A 21,092-nucleotide genomic window follows, 5' to 3' on the forward strand; every position below is an offset into this window, starting at 1 on the left:
CGTGGTATCTCGTGTGAAAGCGTGTGTCGAAATTTAGCAAATCAAGAGAAGATAATGCTTGCTTATTCATGTTTATTGGAAAGTAGAGTCACGTGGGGAGATTTTCTGAATAATTAAAATTGCTGAACGGGAAATGAGATTAGTAAACTGATAACGTAGCCATGAATTTTTGCTGCAACAAAGTAAGTAGTTCATCTTGAGTGTGTGTATTTTGTACATGTAATTTTGGAAGGGTTTTCATATTTCAGTGGGTGAATTTGCGTGGGGAGTAGACAGCAGTACAATAGTGGCTATCAAAGTGCATAATCAAATAGGCTCGGAAGTTATATGTAATAATTTTGGATTCGGTGGAATAATATTGAGTACAGATAGTTACTGTATGGTGACTGTCGGAACTGCTAACGGCTCGATCCTTGCTTTGTCCTGTGCATATGTTGGTGCAGTAATTGTGTGTGCATATTGATTAATGGGTACAGTTGTGGAATATCCTTTTCTTCCGATCCAAAAGTGGGCACTTGTGTTAATAACAGATACCATTCTGTAGGGGACCATAGTTTTAGTAACACGTCAGATGCGTTAACGATCAATAAAGATACAAAGTCAGATGCGTTAAATTTTACATTGTTAATAAGAAAGTCAGATGCATTTAAATTACATTGAGGAATCTGATGCATATTACATGCTGTGTAAAGATCAGCCGCCTTAATATTTCATTAAAGAAGTGAATTTCTTTGTTCTTATAAATATCTGAAATGCTCAATGAATAAACAAATTTGTTCCATAAAAAATCATATATGAGTCGGTACATTCTTTCTATAAGATTAGACAAACCTTTCTTTATTTTGTTTTATTATCTGTTGAAAAAGAAATTTTATTTAATAATTTTACTAAATGTTTGAATGTCAATCATTGAGCCAAGCGGAATTGACATAGTTTTTAAGTTTGGGCATTTATGCAAAGGTCCCGATAATAAATCCATTGTACATAGTGTTAATCTGAAGCAGCAGTGGGTACCTTTCAAATATAATCATACAGTGTTTAATAAGAATTTATGAGTCGAAGCTCTCATGTTATAAGAAGGCACTTGAAACAAGGAAACACTTCGTAGACTTTCTTCCATGTGATCAGACTACCAAGATGGTGGGAGCTAACAAAATCATCGACGTCTTTTAGCATAACGTCTCCTAATCTAATTATATCAGCAACGACTGATTTCATTCAGCTACTCTAAATTACCTTTGTTTTAATTTTGTCGATCTTCATCTTATAACCTCTTTTCGACACACTGTCCGTTCTATTCAACTCCTCTTTTGAGTCTTTTACAATGGCGAATAAATTACGACTACAATTTGTGATGGCACTGTTCCTCACCCTGTTAGTCTTCTTATCAAATGTGGTTGCTTCTAATTCATCTTCTGTTACTGTTCCGACAGAACACACAGAACATCATCTCTCTTGCTTCATACTGCGGTTTCTTGCAAGATTTATGTGTATGATCTATTGGCGCTAGTCTGACATCTGTTAAAGTTAGTTGTAATATACAAAAACAGAAAGTCGAATATTGCCGTGACTGTGCTAAGGTCAGCAACAACATATAAGTCTATGATGACAATAAAACATTCGAATCCCAGTGTCTAGCAACATATACCTTTAAATTGGTCCTTGAACAGGTTGACATAGAAGAGAACCGTATGAGGAACGCAAGAGCTTCGTGGTAGCCACATGCAACTGCTGACGCTTTTTTTTTTTTTTGTGGGGACAGCACATCCGTTGCTACTCTTGACATACCACGTAAATGGCAACTCCGTCTCATGGATGTTAACTATGTGCAGCCCTCCCGAAAGCATTTTAGAGACCGAGAGCGAAAACTGATAATAGAGACAGAGTGGGGTGGTTTCAGTACCCAATGCAGAATTGCAGCGCCAGCCAGAGTTGGTGCATTTGAAGTACTTTGACGTGATTTCTTTCACTCACCAATGTAGAACAGTAAAGAATTAGAAACGGCGTTAAAGTTGATTCTGTGGACACTTCGCCTGTTCGTATTGAACATTTGCTTTTTGAAAGCCAAAATCACTCGTCCCACCTCACTATTATTAAGTAAGTGGGGAGGCACGACATCGATTTGTAGTAAAATTGTGTTCTAAAATTACGACATACTGCGAAGAAAACAATCTATTGTCAAGTATCAAGCATGAATTTAGAAATATTTTTCACACTACTGACTTTTTATTCACGCTAATTCAGTCGACAGGCGATTCATGTTGATTCCATATTTCTAGATTTTCAGAATGCTTCTGGCACCATCCCTCACAAATAATCCCTAATCCAAAAAAAATCTGTGTGACTGGATTCTTAATTTTTTCTCAGAAAGTGCACAGTTTTTAGCAATTGCCAGGAAGTCATCTAATGACACCGAAGTGATAACTGAGGTTCGTCAAGGAAGTTCCCTAGGCCCTATGTTGATCTTACTTTTGTGTAACCTATTTAGGAAACCTATTTAGATTCTTTGTAGATGAGTGTAATGTTTACACTCTTGCAGATTCCTCAGAAGGTACGAAGGAATAGCAAAATAATTTAGACAATTTATCTGTGTGTTGCAATAAAGTGGTATTTAACCGGAAATAAAAGAGGGTGAGGGATTCTCAACAATATTAATAAGCATTAGATTTTGCTTAGGTGATGAATAACACACATTTAGAGGTTGTAGATTCACGAAATACCATGGGATCACTACTACAAACAAAATCGAGCCATCATGTAGAAAATGTGCGAATCAAAGACGGCTTTATTTGGTAGAACACTTAGGAACTGAAACAAATCTACTAAAGGCACTGCTTACACAACACTTGTCCCTCTTCTTCTGGAGTACTGCTGCGTACTATGAGCTCCCTACCAGATACAACCCTCGGACGACAACGAAAAGGTTCAAATAAAGGCGGCTCGTTTCGCACTATCGAGAAATAGAGAAAGTGTCACAGGTTATGATAAACGAGTTGGTGTGGGAACCGTTAAAAAAAGGCATTTCTCGTTGCAGGAAGATCTTTTTTGACGTTTCAATCACTAACTTTCTCCTCCGAATGAGAAAACGTTATATTTACCCTCACGTGTACATGGAGTAAAGAGTAAGAGAAGTCAGAGCTTCCACGAAACAAATTATTTAACTTAGATCGAAGTGTAGCTCTTGAGTGAAGTGCCATGTTTTTACACTTGAGTGAGCTAGTTACATTTCAGTAATGCTAGCCTTGAAATATGTCATCTATGACAAAGTTTTTAGTACTTTTAGATTTGTACAACGTCTAAGCGTGATCTAAAATTGTTTGGACTATTATTAAAGCAATCGTATTATTTCGAAGAGTTTAGTAACTGCTTAAATGAGTCTTTTTCCTAACCACTTTTGACATACACTGCATTTCTTGTCTTAGACGTTGCTGCAATGACTTAGAAACATCCAGTAGTAGGAGCAGGGATAGTATAACCTTCTCTCTTGATTTTTTCACCTGAAGAAAACATACTATTTGCTAAAGAACATGATCGATTGTTCTGTGTGAGTAAAGCTGACAGTTGTTTCTGTATATTCATCTAAAATCATTAACCAGGATTTTCCTGAAATTTAATTTCTTGACTTCAATGAAAAAATGAAGCAAGTAAACACAGTTTCCTACAACTCAAATTAACCACGAATTATGGCAAAGCGATTATCTCAGTAGATGAGGAAAACTTAAGGAACTAAATAATCACTTTTCTATAGGCCCAAAGGCATTTCCTCTGCCTCCTCTTTTACGTCACATTAATATTGCTGAGCAAAGATTTATACTGATAATAATAATTTTTATTTAACAACACGACTATGCATAATTACTTGAAAGAAAGGAACTAATCAGCTTTAAGTAATACCAACACATGTTATTACAAACCATCTTGACAGGGATGTTGCCCATAACTAATTAACACGAACTTTTCCTAACGTAACCGTTCCCCCCCTCACACATGTAACTATAAAACAAAAACGTTTTCGCCTGCTTAGCTGCAACATAGACGTGTAAGCAGTGAGCAGTTAACACATTACAGTATCTTAACAAACAATTAAACAATAATGAACTAAGTAGTGTCAGCGACTCTTGTGAAACATATATCTGCTGCTCGTCGTGTTGCATTTCTTGGCTACAATTCTCGCTGGATTTGTGGTGCAAGCAGTTACGACATTGATCTGGACTCGAAAAAATCGTGCATACGCGGCAGGTACATATCTGAGACGACTTACTTTTGTGAATGCAACAACTCGATGTCTCCAGATTTTACTGCACAAAATTAACTGCTAATCGTGCACACTAGCCGTTAACTGCACTGCATCACTCAAGACTGACTGCTTGTCTCTTCGTAGTAAAACAAGTAGGTCATCCCCTACGAATGCACCGGCAGCTCAGATTTATATGCTGCCACAGGTGTGAGTAACGCATTACCTAATTTGTTGGCTTGACTCATTGTGATATCTGAGAGGCTGGGGGTGCTCCGTCGTTTTAAAACCAGATCGTGTAACATAGAAATAATTCCTAAACAATTTTTATTAAAGAAAAATGGCAGCGAAAAATGTAACTAAATAACAAAATGACTGGATAAGTACCGTAAGATTAATGATGCTGATGAAGCCAGATAGTTATAGTTTAAACCAAATAAATGCTTACAACATACTATTTACAGATATGTGAATTGTGGCTCACATGAACCGCAGATTCAAAACAAAAACAAGCAATATTTAATTATGAAGTTTGAGCAGAGTATTAATTAGAGAAATTACTTTAAACTGTAAAGTAATTCACGATAATTAACAGAATAGATTCAGTTAGAAAGCAAAGTTATGACAAGAAGTGAAGTTCGTTCTCCTGAATAACCACTGTGAAAAAGTACAAGTCCTCAACAAAAGAATACAAATATCAACTGCAACAAACAGTTATAGTCCATTGAAGTGTTAAAGTCTATGGCTCGCAGCTGATGTAACCAAACTATTGTAACTTGGGGAGACAGTCAAATTTTGCTGCGGCGAAATTTTCAACACCGAAAAGAGATTATTTGAGCCAAACAAAAAACCCTCAAAAACTTATTGTTATTATTGTGTTCCACAGATAGCAAGAAACGTGTGATCATGGGGGTGTTTCTTGGCTGATCACATTGGCTTCCACATCTCCAAGAATTACTTTTATAGAAATGCAAATGTTTACTGCTAAAACAGTTTACACTTTAGTAATTAGTTCAGCAGTGATACTTATATAGTTCAGTTGATTTCTTATACGCATCGTAGTTCGGTGTAATTCGGAGTAATCTGCTTCGTGCTGCTGCTGAAATAGTCGTTACCTCGGTCCATTTCATCTGGTAACTGTATCAAGTTGCATGTGCCAAGTCGTATTATAGAGGTTTATTTATGACAAGCTGCACCATTTCTTCTTAGTGGGAGCCCACTCCACATAACAGCCTACATAGTTGAAATACTGTATTACATAATTACATTATTGCATAGAAGTTCTACAGTAGTTGCGTCTCAAAACGGTCTCCAACTGTCCATTCTTGACCCTAATGCTCCTCCTATTTATACTTTTTTTTAGTAATCAAGTCAACAAAACTACAGAGCAAATTTATTAAACTAACAATTAAAAGTTTAACATTTTTATGAGTAACTATCCACAAAACCCTGCTTATTTTATGCTGAAACTGGCGTACACAATATGAAAGACTTTTACATAGAATATACATCATAATACATAAAATACTGAAACATAACAATGCTAACCTAAATTTTCTTAACTATGGCTTCATTTGTAAATGCAAAATGTTGCGAACATGTATTGGACAATTGTGACCTAGTAGTAACCAAATGGAATAACAAATTTTATGATATTTACAGTATTACGCGAATTCCTTTATTAGGTACCATTGGAATTACGGAACTTTCAGAACAGGAATGTAAAACAAAAAGTTTGTTTATTTCACCGCTAAACCACAAAATCTCTGACAAAAGACTCCAAAAGACAGACACAGACAAAGGCCTTCTGACGACATATCGCATCACTCGTCCTTAAATAGTTTCCTTGACATAAAACACTACTGAATTCAAGACAGACATTGTAATAAAGACCACTGTTCAAATTTAAAGCTAAGTACACATATGTATAATATACTAGATTACAGAGAAAACTATTGCACTTATTTTGCAACCACTCACTGAAATATCCAAATAATATTAAACAAGTTATTAACAAAATTTACGTAGCGTACCTACATCTACAACATGACAATACGTACATAAAACTATAGATACATATGAAATAGCAAATTTTGAATGCTCATAGATAAGGAATATTACGTAACTTACCAGGACACTCATGCCGCCTCTAGAATACATATAACTATGGGGGATTTATAGAACTGCGCATTAAATTTTAAACCTTCTCTGTATAACGAAAAACCATTTTAATTTTTTATTCACTCGATGAATAGTTTCGGGCCGAGACCCATTTTTCAATCATCGTAACTCAGTCAAAAACGAGATTTGCGAAGACTTGAAAACCATGTGAAAAATATGCCACTAACAGTTATAGTGCATTACAGCTGCGAATTTTTTGTGTATTGATTTCTCTGTATCATATTTGTACGGTCTGTAAAGTAATTTCGACAAAATATTTCATAATTATCATTAGTTAATCTGTAGTTAATAGTTTCAAAGGATAAGACATAAAAACACATTAGATACAGCTTGATCATGTAGATCTAGATATGGTGGAAACTTGTGAGCTGTAAACGGTGGATCGCTGTATGTAACTGTTTCCGGGATCTTAATTAAAGCGTTAACGGTTGCTTCTGCGGAGTTAGGTTGCATATTATTAATACAGGGAAAATTGAACACTTCATCCATCACAAACAATCGGTTGGATTTCACAAAATGGTCAACGAAATCCCAGTGAACTCGTTCTCATGTCCGATTTGGGGTTGTTCATGGTGAGAATGTAGCTCTGGTGCTGCCATATACTACACACATGACTAGTTGTTAGGCATCTACTGCCGTATTCGGGCAACACACGTTTCTTGTCTAGGTTCTTCGTCTGGGTCATTCCCCATAGACTTTCGTACCGCATCTTAAGAACCTAAAGTTGCAGAGCTTGGTGGATGGCCGTATAGAATTGATCGCTATTGATGCTCAGAAGCGAAAATTCATTGAAAACAAGTGCTATTCTTTGAGAAATGTCCAGAATGGCGTTTCTCAGTTTTTTTTTGGCGTTTCGACGTGTTTGGTGATTAGCTATGGTGAGTAGCTTCAGCTGTGGTCCAACCGGTGACTGTAGAATTATGGTAGCCAACAGATAAATATCTAGCTGAAAACACATTATTTCTACTTCATGAAATCGTGGGTCTATCACTATTTATGAACGTAACAAGGTACCTGCATTGGGTTATTTCACAACATGCTGAAAACGGAATGGTAGGTGGACTGGTTAGCGATAGCAAAGTTTGCTTAACGATCAAAACTTAAAGCACATGGCTGAAGCTTCAGCGCGGGCTGCTCCTTTCTGCTGTTCTTATAAACGCTGAAGTGTTCCAATACAGTAAGAAAGATTGACACATAGCGAGGGAATGCTACAATACCAGTTACAGTTCCGGTAATGTCAACACTATTCAGTAAATTCTTTCATAGGGCTGTATTGTTCACTCGCTATTCTTGTGGATAATTCGGTATCACTTTCACAGTCAAACAACACAAGTCTATCAAGCGCTTTCTCGAGAGTATTACCAATTTATACCTACTGCGACAGTCTCTTAATTAGTTTTAAATATCAGAATAATACGTTCATCGTCAGCGTGTATTATACAGTAGAGTATTTACACAGCCGATTCTAATAATAGAATGTTCTGTTCAAACACATGGGCCAATCAGCGCGACGTGGCAGATATATACGAATATAAGTTACAACATGCGCTAATTGTCATAAAAAATGCACTAAAACGTATTGTTCCAACCATTACGTAGCACATATGTACACACACTACAAAAATTATTACATTTTTAGCTTTAAATAAAACTTTTAACATCAAGTTCCGAACAATACTCCAACGAGCGAGCCAGGTTTCAATGTCTCTATCTCGAGGGAACCCAGCAGTGTCTGGATTTTATCGGCAACCGCCACCAATCGCATGCCGAAGGAGCAAAGGTGACGCTAAAGTCGAATTGCCGATATCAACGTGCAGCCAGGTGTCGCTTGTAAAACGAAACCATGAATGAAGCCCAGTGTTACAGTCTATCAAATGCTTTGACAGAGGTGCTCAAGCAAGGACCAACTTATGCTATGTGGTTGGTGACAGGCTGAAACTTATTCCCATGCAAACTGAGTTAAAGTATCCGGACACCCCGAAGTAACGCGAAATTGACCACGAGAGACGGACCTGCCAGTAGAAAAGGAGGTGGGGGTGGGGGTGGCAAGTGTTGTCAGTAGAGAAGCAGAACCAGCAGAACAGGTCGGGCAGGAGAACTCAGTGACTTTGGGTGTGGTCTAGTGATCGGATGTCACCTGGGTAACAGATCCAACAGGGACATCTCAATCCTCCTAAGAGTGCCCAAACCGATTGTTGGTGATGTGAAGGAGCAACCAGACGTAAAACCAGACTAGGCAGACCTCATGTGCTGACCGTCGAGCGATCATAGCGGATGTTAGTCGTCAACAATCGCTTTAAATGAGGGAAGGAATCACTCATGAGCTCCAAAGTTCTAACAGCAGTAATGGGTACAGAGGTCGAGCATCATCTTATAAGACACACATTTCTAGAGTCGGTGTCAAGTGCGCTTGAGAAAGTATAGGCGGCAACTCCACTAGACACTGGATGACTGAAAACGAGTGATTTGGGGTCATGATTCGTCCTATGTTTGGTTTGGCTCTCCAGTATAAGATTACTTGCAATCACGTGTTGTGTCAACAGTGAAGTAGCTAGGAGGTGGTATCATGTTTATCTTGGTCAGGATGTGGTCCTCCTAACACTTAAGAGAACACTAAATACAAATGTATATGACCACACTTCATAGCTTTGTGTCCGCGTGCAGTAGAGGAACAGTTCAGAGTCGGTGATTGCATCAGTATGACAATGCAGCTTGCCAGAAAGTACCAAGTGAGGTGAAGGTTTGCCGACAGTATCTCTCCTGGGATGGACTGATCTGCCCATAGTTCCAACGTCAGCTCAAAGGAACACCTATGCGATGAGTTAGAACGAGGAGTCCGCTCGAAACCCTAACATCCAATAACACTTACTTTCTCTAGTTTCGGCTCTTGAGCAATAATGTATTGACATTCTCCACAGATATTCAGATTCGTTATTCCCAGTAGCGTTCAAGCTCTCATCAAGGTAAAGGGTTGAGTCATCTCATATAAATATTCAGTAATAAGTTCCCAGATACTTTTGATTAGATAGCATGAATATATGTAGAACATTTTAATGGCACAATTCTTTTTCGATGTGTGAATAGTTTCGAAAAACGGTTGTGATGGTCTGAGATGTAAAAACTATTGCTAGCTTGGAACCACCAGCCTTTCTGTCTGCGAGAACTGCATCAACACCGTACAGCATAGCGTCAGTACCATGAGAAAAGGACGAGACGATAGAGAGTACTGAACACACTTCCCGTGGCGAAGATTGTTGACTGAGCGGGTAATATCAGCAGCCTAGAGAACAAATTTATCACAGCAATTTACTTTGCCTGGGAATGCTTGCCGTTCCATGAGGTTAGTAGCGTAGATTAGATGCTCAGTTAAAATGATATGCTGCTACATAAATGTATTGATAAATGCATTCAAAATATGCCCTCCTTTTTGCTGCAAAAAAATTGCTCTTTTTGAGGTTATACTTTAGTCCTTCTTGCAAAAAGTGAAAACACGGTTCTCAAATTCTTCTCTCATGAGTGACAATATCGTCAAGATAATCTACGCTTGAAGATAGAGCAGCAGCAAGTTGTCTCAAATATCGGAGGCTTGTGCGAGTACTTGGCATTACAAATCCCAAACTGAGGAATATTTGTAAATTCGCAATCACCACACAAGCCCAGTGAGCATTTATATTTCTTGGTTGCTACTAAAAGCGTATCTCAGTTATTCAAAGCTATGGATCGATTGGCCCTCAAAGTATGGACTCGATCCAGCTCGTATTTCACAGCTGTTTCTCGGCAATGGAAGTGAATTGAGTACAACAAAACTTAGGAATTGTTGATATGTAATCACTGAGGTGGATCTCTTCGCTTACTTATGGACAGGATGATAGAACATGTATGAGGACATGAAGGAATTGTCCTAGAGATAGTCATATGGGGCAAAATCCCTATATTGGAGTGATATAGAGAGTCGTTACCTGGCACATCAGATGAAACAGAAAACTTATGAGAAAAAAAAAATGTAATTTCTCGTTCAGTGTCAACGCTAGAGGTTAGATCAGTTGTCGAACCCCTGAATGTCTTCTTGCATTTCGTAATAGTATTACACATTACTTCCATTTTAGGTTGCTTTTTTTCTCAATAATAGTGTCTGAAGATGGCTGAAGTATAAACACGTTATGTTGGCTAAGACAGCAAGAAGAATCCTTAAACAAAGGATGCAGTATTATTCATGAAGGTTAATGTGACTGCCGACTGATACCAAGAATTTACTTCCTTCATAACCGAATGTAATATTGTACATAACTTGCATTCATGTTTTAGGTTTCCACACCTCAATAGGTACAAATGGAACTCTTAGAGGATCACTTAAGCCGTGCGTTGTAGCCGTGCGGTCTAGGTGCATAGCCACTGTTCGCACGGCTGCCAGTTTAAGTTAGGTTAAGTAGTGTGTAAGCCTAGGGACTGATGACCTCAGTAGTTTTGTTCCATAGAAGTTACCACAAATTTCCAATTTTTCCAGAAGATCACTTTGTTGTCCGTCCGTCTGTCTGTTCGACTTTATTTTCTGATAACCATTCTGTGAACTACAAATTCTTAGTAGGCTCTGTGCACTCTTGACTCTTTCCATGCCACAGTAGTTTTGTTTCAGAAAAACAAATACATAAAATAAAAGTCGATTATTGCTAACAAATATAACAAGTATAAGTGAAAGACAGTTTCAGTCTTAATGAGAACTTTATTTATTATCAGAATTTCAACTTTTACATGCTGCAAAATTACATTCTCATCTCGTCACGGTCACCGTCGCTGATAACAAACGTGTCCACAGGATGCCGATCGGCGGATTCAGTTGTATCAGCAATACACGAAGTATCAATGTGGCATGAGTCTGAAACATACAATTATTTCATCGTTATTACAAGACACAAAAGAAAAATACAGCACCAGAAAAAATAGAGCATAATTTTATTGGTTTTTTTTGACGAACGTGTGAATTATCTTGAATAAAACACTTTTTTCCTACTAAAGAAGTAGTTGGCGGTGAATTAACACATTGCAATGCACTCAGGGTGGATTTCTTTAGACTAAGGGTCATTTTAAATTATTGGAGTAATTATAAAGGGTCATTGATAATCTGTGACGAATTGGAATGTGTAAACCTCAGCAACAATTTTCTACACCTACGTACATATCCCGGGAGCCACGACACGGTGCATGGTGGACGGTAACTTACACCACTGCTACTCATTCCCTTCCCTGTTCCACTCTCAAATGGAGGAAAGGCTAAACGACTATCTATATGTTTCCGCAAGAATACTGAGCCCTCTTATCTTGTGTTCGCATTCCTTGTGTGAGATTTATGTTCGTGGCAGTAGGATCGTTGTGCAGTCTGTCTTAAATACCTGTCTCCTAAATTTTCTCAGTAGTGAAAAGAATATCTTCTCCCAGGAATTCCATTTAACTTCACGGAGCATTTCCTCAAAACTCACTTGTCGATCAAATATAATAATTTCCTACAGGTAATAAAACCGGCAACATGGCTGTGAATTTCTTTAAGCTGACCGAGTGAGGTGGCGAAGTGGTTAGCACACTGGATTCGCATTCGCGAGGATGACAGTTCAGATCTGCGTCTGGCTATCCATGTTCAAGTTTCACGTGATTTCCCTATATCGCTTAAGGCAAATGCTGGGATGTTTTCTTTGAAAGGGCACGGCCGACTTCCTTGCTAATCATTACTTAATGCTAGCTTCTGCCCTGTCTCTAATGACCTCCTCGTCGACGGGACGGAAAACACTACTCTTCCGTCCTTTACTTCCTTTTACGTATTGAAACGTTGATGTGAATGTCGTAATCTGCAGTAGCTGACTTTATGATCACATAGCCGCGAGGGATAGCCGTGCGGTCTAAGGCGTCTTGTCACGACTCGCGTGGCTCCCCTCGTCGGAAGTTCGAGTCCTCCCTGGGACATAGGTGTGTGTGTTCTCCTTAGTGTAAATTAGTTTAATTTATATTAAGTAGTGTGTAAGCCTAGGGACCGATGACGTCAGCAGTTTGGTCCCATAGTCCTTACCATAAACTTCCAAACTTATGATCACATAATTCTGGAAACATATTCGGATCTAGCACAGCACAGCCAAAAACGAATTTATATTGAATATGAGTGAAAATATAACAGAAAATCGACAGATTTTAAAAATTGTTTACAAATAAAGGATGAATGCGGTTCAAGCTGCCAAAAATGCTTTGTGATATTATTGACCATAATGAGGAACTGAACGTTAATCACGAAACGCTTCTATATTACAATGGTGAGCTGAAAAATAATGCTCCTGAATTTTTTCATTCTGTCCGCAATGTCGGTTGTGGTATTACACGTCATACATATTACTAGGTCGACTTTCCCGCTTCGGTGACGCAAGTTGCAACCTTCTGTTACTAAAGGACTCCGAACTCTAGCGTGTAACATGGTGACGTAACCCTGTCAGTGTGTGAGAAACAGCGTGCTGTAACCGAGTTTGTAACCGAAGAGATAGTCCACACATGGAGTAACCTCTCCTACAACATGACATGGCCAGACCACACACGAGTGCTGAGATTTCTCCAACAATCCGACGTCTTAGGCTCACAGTCATCGTCATCCTCCACACAGTCCCAAATTGGCCCCATCCGATTTTCGTTTGCTTCGAAAACTGAAAGAACACTGTGGAGCACTTCACTTTGCTAGTAATGAAGCGGTGCAACTATAAGTGAGGTTGTGGCCGCGTAAACAAAGTCAAACTTTCTACAGTGACGGTATGAACAAACGGTCTCTCGTTGTGAGAAATGTGTCCTTCACCAGGATAACTATGTTGCTAAATAAATATATATACGTGAAGAGAAAAAAAAACATAATGCTAATAAAGTTTGTTTTACTTGAAAAGCATTAAGGGTTTTCACATAAGAAATTCGGAGGAATTAATTTTCACCAAGCTCTCATATTTAGATACGACTGCATATTAAACACTTAACTTCACAAGACTTGGTGGTTGATCGCAGTTCCATCTGCGAAAGATAGATCAAGCAGGAAGAATTTCCACTATTTTTTGAACTGCTAATTATGGCCGGCAAATTTTAGCCACGTATGACATGAGTGGAGACGTTGGTCATTGAAATAAGGTGAATCTCTGCGAACGACGTCTCAGAACATTCGTTCGTTGTGAACACAAAGTTTTCTTTCTAAACTCTGTTGCCAAAAAGCTGGAAAGCTTATACCAACCAATTCTGAGAAAGAAAACATTATTGATGCATAATAAATGTGCCATACCCTCTTCCGTCACGTCACATTTATCTGGTGACTCCTCAGAAATCGAGAGGGACGATTGTCAAGTCGATATCTCCAGTTGAAATTCTCTTACCATCACAATAGAACTCTCTTATCGGTACAAAGTTGACTTTAAAAGAGGCTTGTCAAAATGACATTCAGAATTTCTCCTTCTGAAATCACTGATCCAAACGACTGGTTTACCTGATCGCCTGAATAACCGCAAATTGCACGTATTTCATTTTACAAGCGTTCTTTCAAATGGAACCTCTCTCACAAATGTCAGCTTTAAAACATGAGAAAACTGTCTTTAAAATCCGATCAATAGAATGTTGTAAACATAAAGTAGATCTGCTATAATATTACTTTACATTTTTTGGGGACAGATAATTTGTATAGTAAGCGAAACTTTCGAGCTTGCGTCTTGAAAGTAGATGTAAATGTTAATCTTTAAATCTCGACTGCATCGAGATGAGCAAGTGTTTGTTCACCAATGCAAGTGTCAATATCACAAAAAGGAGAACGAAGGTCTTTCTGTTTGAGGGCTCTCCAGCACGTCGATAAACATGAGATCAAATGATGAGGACCCCGTCGGGAACCGAACCTGGAGCCCCAAATCGAAAATCAGCAACGCTAACCACCTTACTACGAACTGAAAACTTAGTCGCAAATGTTTTAGTTGTATAGAGAACTGTGGAAGACTGGAGTCATATAGAACTCCACAGCTTAATTATATTAGTCATAATCGATTTGTTTCGAAAACCTGCAACTTTCTCATTAATGATTTAAATTTTCAGCTATTTACGTTGGTACGAGCATTGTATACGATGTCTGCGTGTGTGTTGTTCTGTTCCTCTTGTCCTGCTGTCGTTTTTTTATGGTATTACTGAAATGGAAAAATATATCTTCGAAATTATTACGCCCTATTGTGGAAAATAGTATTTCTTGTGTATCTACTTACAGGTGTTGGACCTCATTCATCAGGCAGTAATTCACACACATCCAAATGGTCACTAAGATCACCCGCACTGCTTTTTTTTACGTAAAATCGTAGCGTAGCACAAACAGACTCTTATGGACCAGGCAGTAACTGAATTGATGGCAGCAAAGCAAAAGCATAAATCCTTAACTCTGTTTTCAAATTTTTCTTTACGAACGAAAATCCAGGCTTCATGCCCCAATTTGATTCTCGTACCACTACAGAGATGAATGAAGATGGCAAGAAGTCGGATTGCCGAAATATCGTGCCTTTTGGACGACGCTACCCAACTGAATACCAGAGAAATTTTCAAGATTTCTGTACGCCGGGAAAACCTCAGATCACACATGAAATAGATGTTAGTGTCAATAGTGTTGAGGAACAGTTGAAGTCATTAAAAATGCACAAAGTTCTTTGGGCCTGATAGAATATGGTCCGATTCCATACTGAGTTCGTAGCATTGGTTGGCACTGCAGATATCCGCTTTTTGCCACATTTGGTGACTCTAACTAACAGCAAGTACTGGTGACTGACTTCCGAAGTGGGAAAATATGTGGCATAATTGGCCGTATCTTTTAGTAGCGTTAACTTAGAGGCTTAAATTTATTACACCGTCAAGGGGCCATAGACCTTAGGGTGTGACATAAATTTCAAACTGATACATTTATTCATTCCTGACGAAAAAGAGAATCTTAAGAAACTGAGAAACTGACAGAGGGTCAGATAACAAATGACAAAAAATTTTCTCCATAATATAATTGCAGCTCTACAGTTTACAGATTTTTGCTTTGGTTTTATTGTGAAACCTTGCTTTTTTTTAAATTTCATGATTCTAGGTCAACGGGAAGAAAGATAGGTTTTGATGAGTGTGTAAAACAAACGGCGATAGCTGTCGATTGCATTGACTTTGAAGCTTCAACTTCTTATATCGCCAATGGACTGTAGACCTTCGAGTGTGACATAAATTTGAACTTTAAATATCTATCTGTTAATGAGAAAAAAGAATATGCAACAGTCGAAAAGGAAGAAAGACAGGTTGGCAACGAAGTGATCCCCTAATAGTTGCGTTTTTACCGATTGAGATATGGCACTTTAAAAAGGAGAGGAGGTCCCTTCACGACCAGGAAATATGTCACTATTTCAGCGAATTCCGTAACACGAATCAAGCAATCAGCTGAACCTCATTGTCCCTCAATGGCTAATTGAAGATGTACAAGGATACAGAATAATTCCGTAGCCCGACATGCCTGGCCACCTGGCTCACCTTTGAAGCAGCAGACCCCCGGCGCAGAGCAGCGGCCGACGCCGCCGGCGCAGCGCATCTCGGGGCTGTCCAGGGGGCAGGGCGCCGTGGAGCGGCAGACGGCGGTGTCCGCGGGGCTGGCCAGCCGGCAGCCCATGCGGGGGCCGCAGCAGATGTGAGGGCCCAGGCACACGCCCTGCCCTCCAGGGCCGCACGGCGCGCACCTCTGCAACACCACCAGGCCAGGCTGTAACCGCAACAGTCCGTGACCAGCCAGTCTGCCTAGAGTTTAGAGGTGTAAGGATTCTCTCTCCTGCCCCTCTCTTCGCTGCAACCACTTAAGCAGCTCAGCATGCCGCGACGGAGAAACTAGAGTACCTGTAGACCTGTGGACTCAGGCGCCTTGCCAAGGTTCGTGCGACTCCATCAGTCACAGGTTCGAGTCCTCCCTTGGGCTTGGGTGTGTGTGTTGTCGTTAGCGTAAGTTAGTTTAAGTTAGATTAAGTAGTGTGTAAGCCTAGGGACCGATGACCTCAGCAATTTGTCCTCTAGGAACTTACCACAAATTTCAAAAGTAGCTGTGTACTGAACCACAGCAGGTTATCTTAGGTTTCCGCACGCCCGAGTTTCACAAACCCCGACAGCCTGCTACAGCTGACATGTTGCGCTATCAACGTAACGTCACCAGCCGGGATATGTTTGCGTAGGTCACTTCAAAAATGGTACAAATGGCTCTGAGCGCTATGGGACTTAACATCTGAGGTCAACAGTCACCTAGAACTTAGAACTACTTAAACCTAACTAACCTAAGGGCTTCACACACATCCATGCCCTAGGCAGGATTCGAAACTGCGACCATAGCAGTCGTAGGTTCCGGACGGAAGCGCCTAGAACCTCTCGGCCACAGCGGCCGGTTGTAGGTAACTTCGCTGTAGCTCATTTTCATAACGGTAGGAGCAGGAAAATGAAAAAAACAAACTTAAAGAATGCTGAGGAGAAATGGAGAATTGGGAAGTATGTATCAGTCAGGAAGCAGTACCCAAGTCCATGAGGGGAAAAGTTTTCGTGCGTCTGTGAGGTAGTTTCAACTAAATCAGTATGTGTCTCGCAATGCAAATTGTGTAAAAAGTTACTAAACACGCATTCGGCAACCTCGAGTATGCTAAGCAATGTTTGTAAATTTTACCAGCAGTTTCCTCACTCCATAAATATTTTGAAAGAGGACAAAGAAGCACTGCCTGACAAGTGGGTAGAAATGCATGGGAAGGGCGTGAGGCCATTTAGCAGTATATGGGCAAGCATTGATTGAAATAGCAAAAAAATATCACTTAGCAGATATTAAAAACCACATCCTGGGGGTATGCAACGTAGTGTGAAGAAAGTTTAGTATGAAAGAAAAGCTTATTCTTTTGAGACATGTAGTTTTAGATCAACATCAAATGAGAAACGAATTCCGTGTTTGCTAAAATGCATTCTGGGAATTTAGAATGAACTGTTTTTCAGTGAACCCTCCGCCACACACCGTCAGGTGGCTTGCGAGTATGGATGTAGATGTAAATGTAGATGAATATACATCCTGGAAAAAGTAATTAAAATTGCTATAACTGGGGTCAGACAGTGGTAGCACCGGTCCCTGTCGGCTCTCCTAAGTTAAGCTCTCTCGAGCTTGGACAGCGCTTGGATGGGTGACCATACGGTCTGCTGAGCGCTGTTGGCATGCGGGGTGCACTCAGTGCTTGAGTGGCAAACTGAGGAACTATTTGTTAGAGAAGGAGCGGCTCCGGTCTCGTAAACTGACGTACGGCCGGGAGAGTGGTGTGCTGACCACATGCCCCTCCGCATCCACTGGCGCTTGTGGGCTGACGATGACACAGAAGCCGGTCGGTACTGTTGGGTTTCAAGGCCTGTTTGGGGGACTTATCTCTTTTTGTTCAGCTAGCTGAAACACACTAAGGTTACAGAAACTAGTCTTCCAAAACTTTACTTCAGTTGGCCTTCCAGTGTAAAAGAAATCTTCAGGTTCTTAGGAATTTCAACTTTCAGAGATGGTTCTGCTTACCATAGATAACATGCATTAGAGGTGACATGATGATGGTTCGAACTGAGAATAGCCAGTAGCACTCGAAAGAGAGTGAAGTTTCAGAGATTTTTTCATATCGAAATAAATAAATAACGCCGAAATACGCTGAAAAGGAAGAAAAGAACAAATAAAATTCACCATTTTCTGCCCTAAAATGATCCAAAATGAGCATATATTTCATTGAGCCTCGTCTTGTGCTAATCGGGTATGAAAAGACTTTTCATTAATGACGAAGTCTGCTCATTAGCACTGTTATGAAGGAGTACAGAATATACTGCTACGTAGTGAAGGGTAGTGAGAAGATGAGCGGACAAACTACCCGTTCTGCTGATAATGTGCAGCAACTTGCCTGGCTGGCTAATAGGGAAACACGGGAAGGTTAAAAGCGGAATGTGGGCACTTCTGGAAGAGTCTGTGGAGTGGGGCCGAATGTTATTCTACCAGATGCCAGAGTGCCGGCCGCACTATAAGCGTGGGTCCAGGATAGGTTTGGCCTTTGGACTCACGTGTCGACACTTCTGCAAGGAGAGTAGCCCACACTGTAACCATGTTGCACATACAGTAATGCTTTCTGCTACACCCATTCTGTGAAGAGAGGTATGAGGATCATTCTGTCAACTGCAATGTGCAGGGAGCAGTAGTTATCTACGCCCCAGCACAAAAAGCTCACCTCTGAATATATAATTGATCATATTAGGCTAAAACTAAACTCCGCCCGAAGAGGCCAAGAAGGCCCAATGCTACCGACCGGACGCCGTGTCATCCTCAGACCACAGACGTCACTGGATGCGGATATGGAGCGGCATGTCGTCGGCATACTGCTTTCCAGCCGTGTCTCAGTTTACGAAACCAGAGCCGCTACTTCTCAGTCAAGTAGCTATTCAGTTTGTCTCACAAGGTCTGAGCACCCCACTTGCCAACAGCACTTGGCAGACTGCATTGTCACCCATCCGAGTGCTAGCCCAGCCCGCTTACATTCGGTGATCTGAGGAAAACTGGTGTTACCGCAACGGCAACGCCGTTGGCTATCATATGACACTATCTAACAAAAAAAATGAGCATCCAGAAGACGTGGTCAGTTGTCAGTGTGACTTCATACATGTACACACCATAACCGGATATGTAAATGATTAGAGTTACAATTCTCTCTTACCAGTAGGATGCTAACCAGAGTACATTAGTCTTGTTTGCGTTTAGTGTTGTTGCAGGGTCTGTCAGGGTGAATAAGGGGTGTGAACATTTTCAGAGTGATCGCGGTGACGGACACAGAGATGCAGCATTCCCTTGTGAGACAGCGTTATCAGCAAACTGACATGTTTGAAAGTGGCCTCAGTCTCCATTTGCCTGCCTGATGCCGTATCTTACTGACAACCATTAGCAGTACATGCATCACATAGTGAGGATATATATATATATAATGTGCACTATACAAGTCAGAATCAGATTGAAGTTTGTCATTAAGTCTAGACAGTTTCAGTGCGACCTTAGTAGGTCAATTATGGACGCCCATCAGTAGTACAATGGATGATGCAAATGAAAATTGGTGCCATACTGGGACTCGAACCAGGATTGCCGGTTTATCTTACCCTAGGGTATCCGAGCACGATTTATAGACGAACCCAAACTTCCCCGTGTTGTCAACCCTGTGTCTACACGTGAGTCGTTCTCGGATCGCCTAATGGTAAAGCAGTCGCTCCCCATCAGCGAAAAATCCGGATTACAGTCCCAGTCCGCCACAATTTTCACTGTCGTCATTCAATTATACAGCTGATGGTTGCCAATATTCGCAACTGTATTTCATAACGGCTGCAGTCGCTACAGTGCCTCTTCCATCAAGAACATTGCATCGTACTTCTGAGCAACGCAAGCACTGCAATAACGTAATTATTGTAAGTTCTGAAATAGTCACTCGTGGACTGCAATACAACCACGCGATTACCTTTTTTTCTCGATCCAGACTACAACTATGACACGCTTCCGCTAATGTCAGTGGTGTATTATATCATCTCTCTACCGAGACCAGTGCTGACAACGCAAAGGAACATCGCACTAGCTCGTACCGCACGTCCAATTCAAGTCTCCCCGTTCTACACAGTTCCTCATTGTTGCTGAGTCACAGTCACGATGTTCGACAGAGGTAAAAGCAGCAGGTATTTCTGGCACCTGCCAGAAAACCAAGATAGCGTACCTACTGAGGAAGTACACTTGGACCAGAAACTAAAGGCTATTGACATCGGTCTCCCTTAACAAGACTTTTCCATACTCCTGAAGAGGACAGACCCACCAAACCCGAACAGAGAGAGATGACTTAACAGTAAACATGACGTGAAGACAATTTGAAGAGAGTTAATAAATTTGTTAATTGTGTAAATAGCGGGAAGTTTTAAGGTGGAATCAGTAGACAGCGCAGCGAGTGAGAACATGGACGGCTTACGTGTTGCAGGCCGGCCCTCTTGCCCCCACGGGGACAGTTGGTGATGAGACAGGCGGCCGCGATGCTGACAGCTACGGTGAGCAGTACTGCTTGCTGGAACCTCATGGCTGCTGTGTGCCGGTCGAGTCGCGTCCACCGCTTTTATACCCCCACAGTCGTCCGGGACTGGAATACTAACGATGCCCACCGTGCAGGCCATCTTGTCCTCACCGCCTCCAAAGCCCTCCCACATCCCCTGTTTCTTTTCACCTCTGGACTGCAATACAACCACTCATGCTCCAACCCTCTTCATCCTTTCATCTGTCCCTTAGTGTGTGTGTGTGTGTGTGTGTGTGTGTGTGTGTGTGTGTAAAGATAGAATGATCCGTAGAAGCAAAGAAACTAAGTGGCAGATGGCCCCAATTAGTAGAAAGAGATTTCATCAATAAAGTAGGGGGGGGGGCAAAAATTATCTTTGATAATGGATAGATCTATAGTTTAGCAGAGGATGTGAATAGGCGAAGGATTAAACCAATTTCATATCACGCTATCACCCGGCGAGCAATCGATGTGAACGGATTGTTAAGTAGTTAGGGAAGTTGTGCAGGATTTACTGCAATCGAAATCACAGGACCTAGAGGGTCTATTTAAGAGAGTTTGAGGAGATTTTGAAAGAG

At 40.6% G+C, this 21,092-nt stretch overlaps 1 protein-coding gene across 1 annotated transcript in view; it reads right to left on the bottom strand.

Moving 5' to 3' along the window:
* LOC126281711 (oxytocin-neurophysin 1-like) overlaps window positions 1–20,541 on the bottom strand; it is a 58,473-nt gene extending 37,932 nt beyond the window's left edge. Inside the window, exons 1-2 of the mRNA XM_049980886.1 lie at window positions 20,437–20,541; window positions 15,944–16,148 (exon numbers count right to left, since the gene is read on the bottom strand). Of these exons, the coding sequence (XP_049836843.1) occupies window positions 15,944–16,148; window positions 20,437–20,541 (310 nt within the window). The remainder of the gene's footprint in view (window positions 1–15,943; window positions 16,149–20,436) is intronic.
* Between the last annotated feature and the right edge of the window lie 551 nt (window positions 20,542–21,092).

Source organism: Schistocerca gregaria, chromosome 7, assembly GCF_023897955.1.
Source record: "Schistocerca gregaria isolate iqSchGreg1 chromosome 7, iqSchGreg1.2, whole genome shotgun sequence".
NCBI classification, from domain to species: domain Eukaryota; kingdom Metazoa; phylum Arthropoda; class Insecta; order Orthoptera; family Acrididae; genus Schistocerca; species Schistocerca gregaria.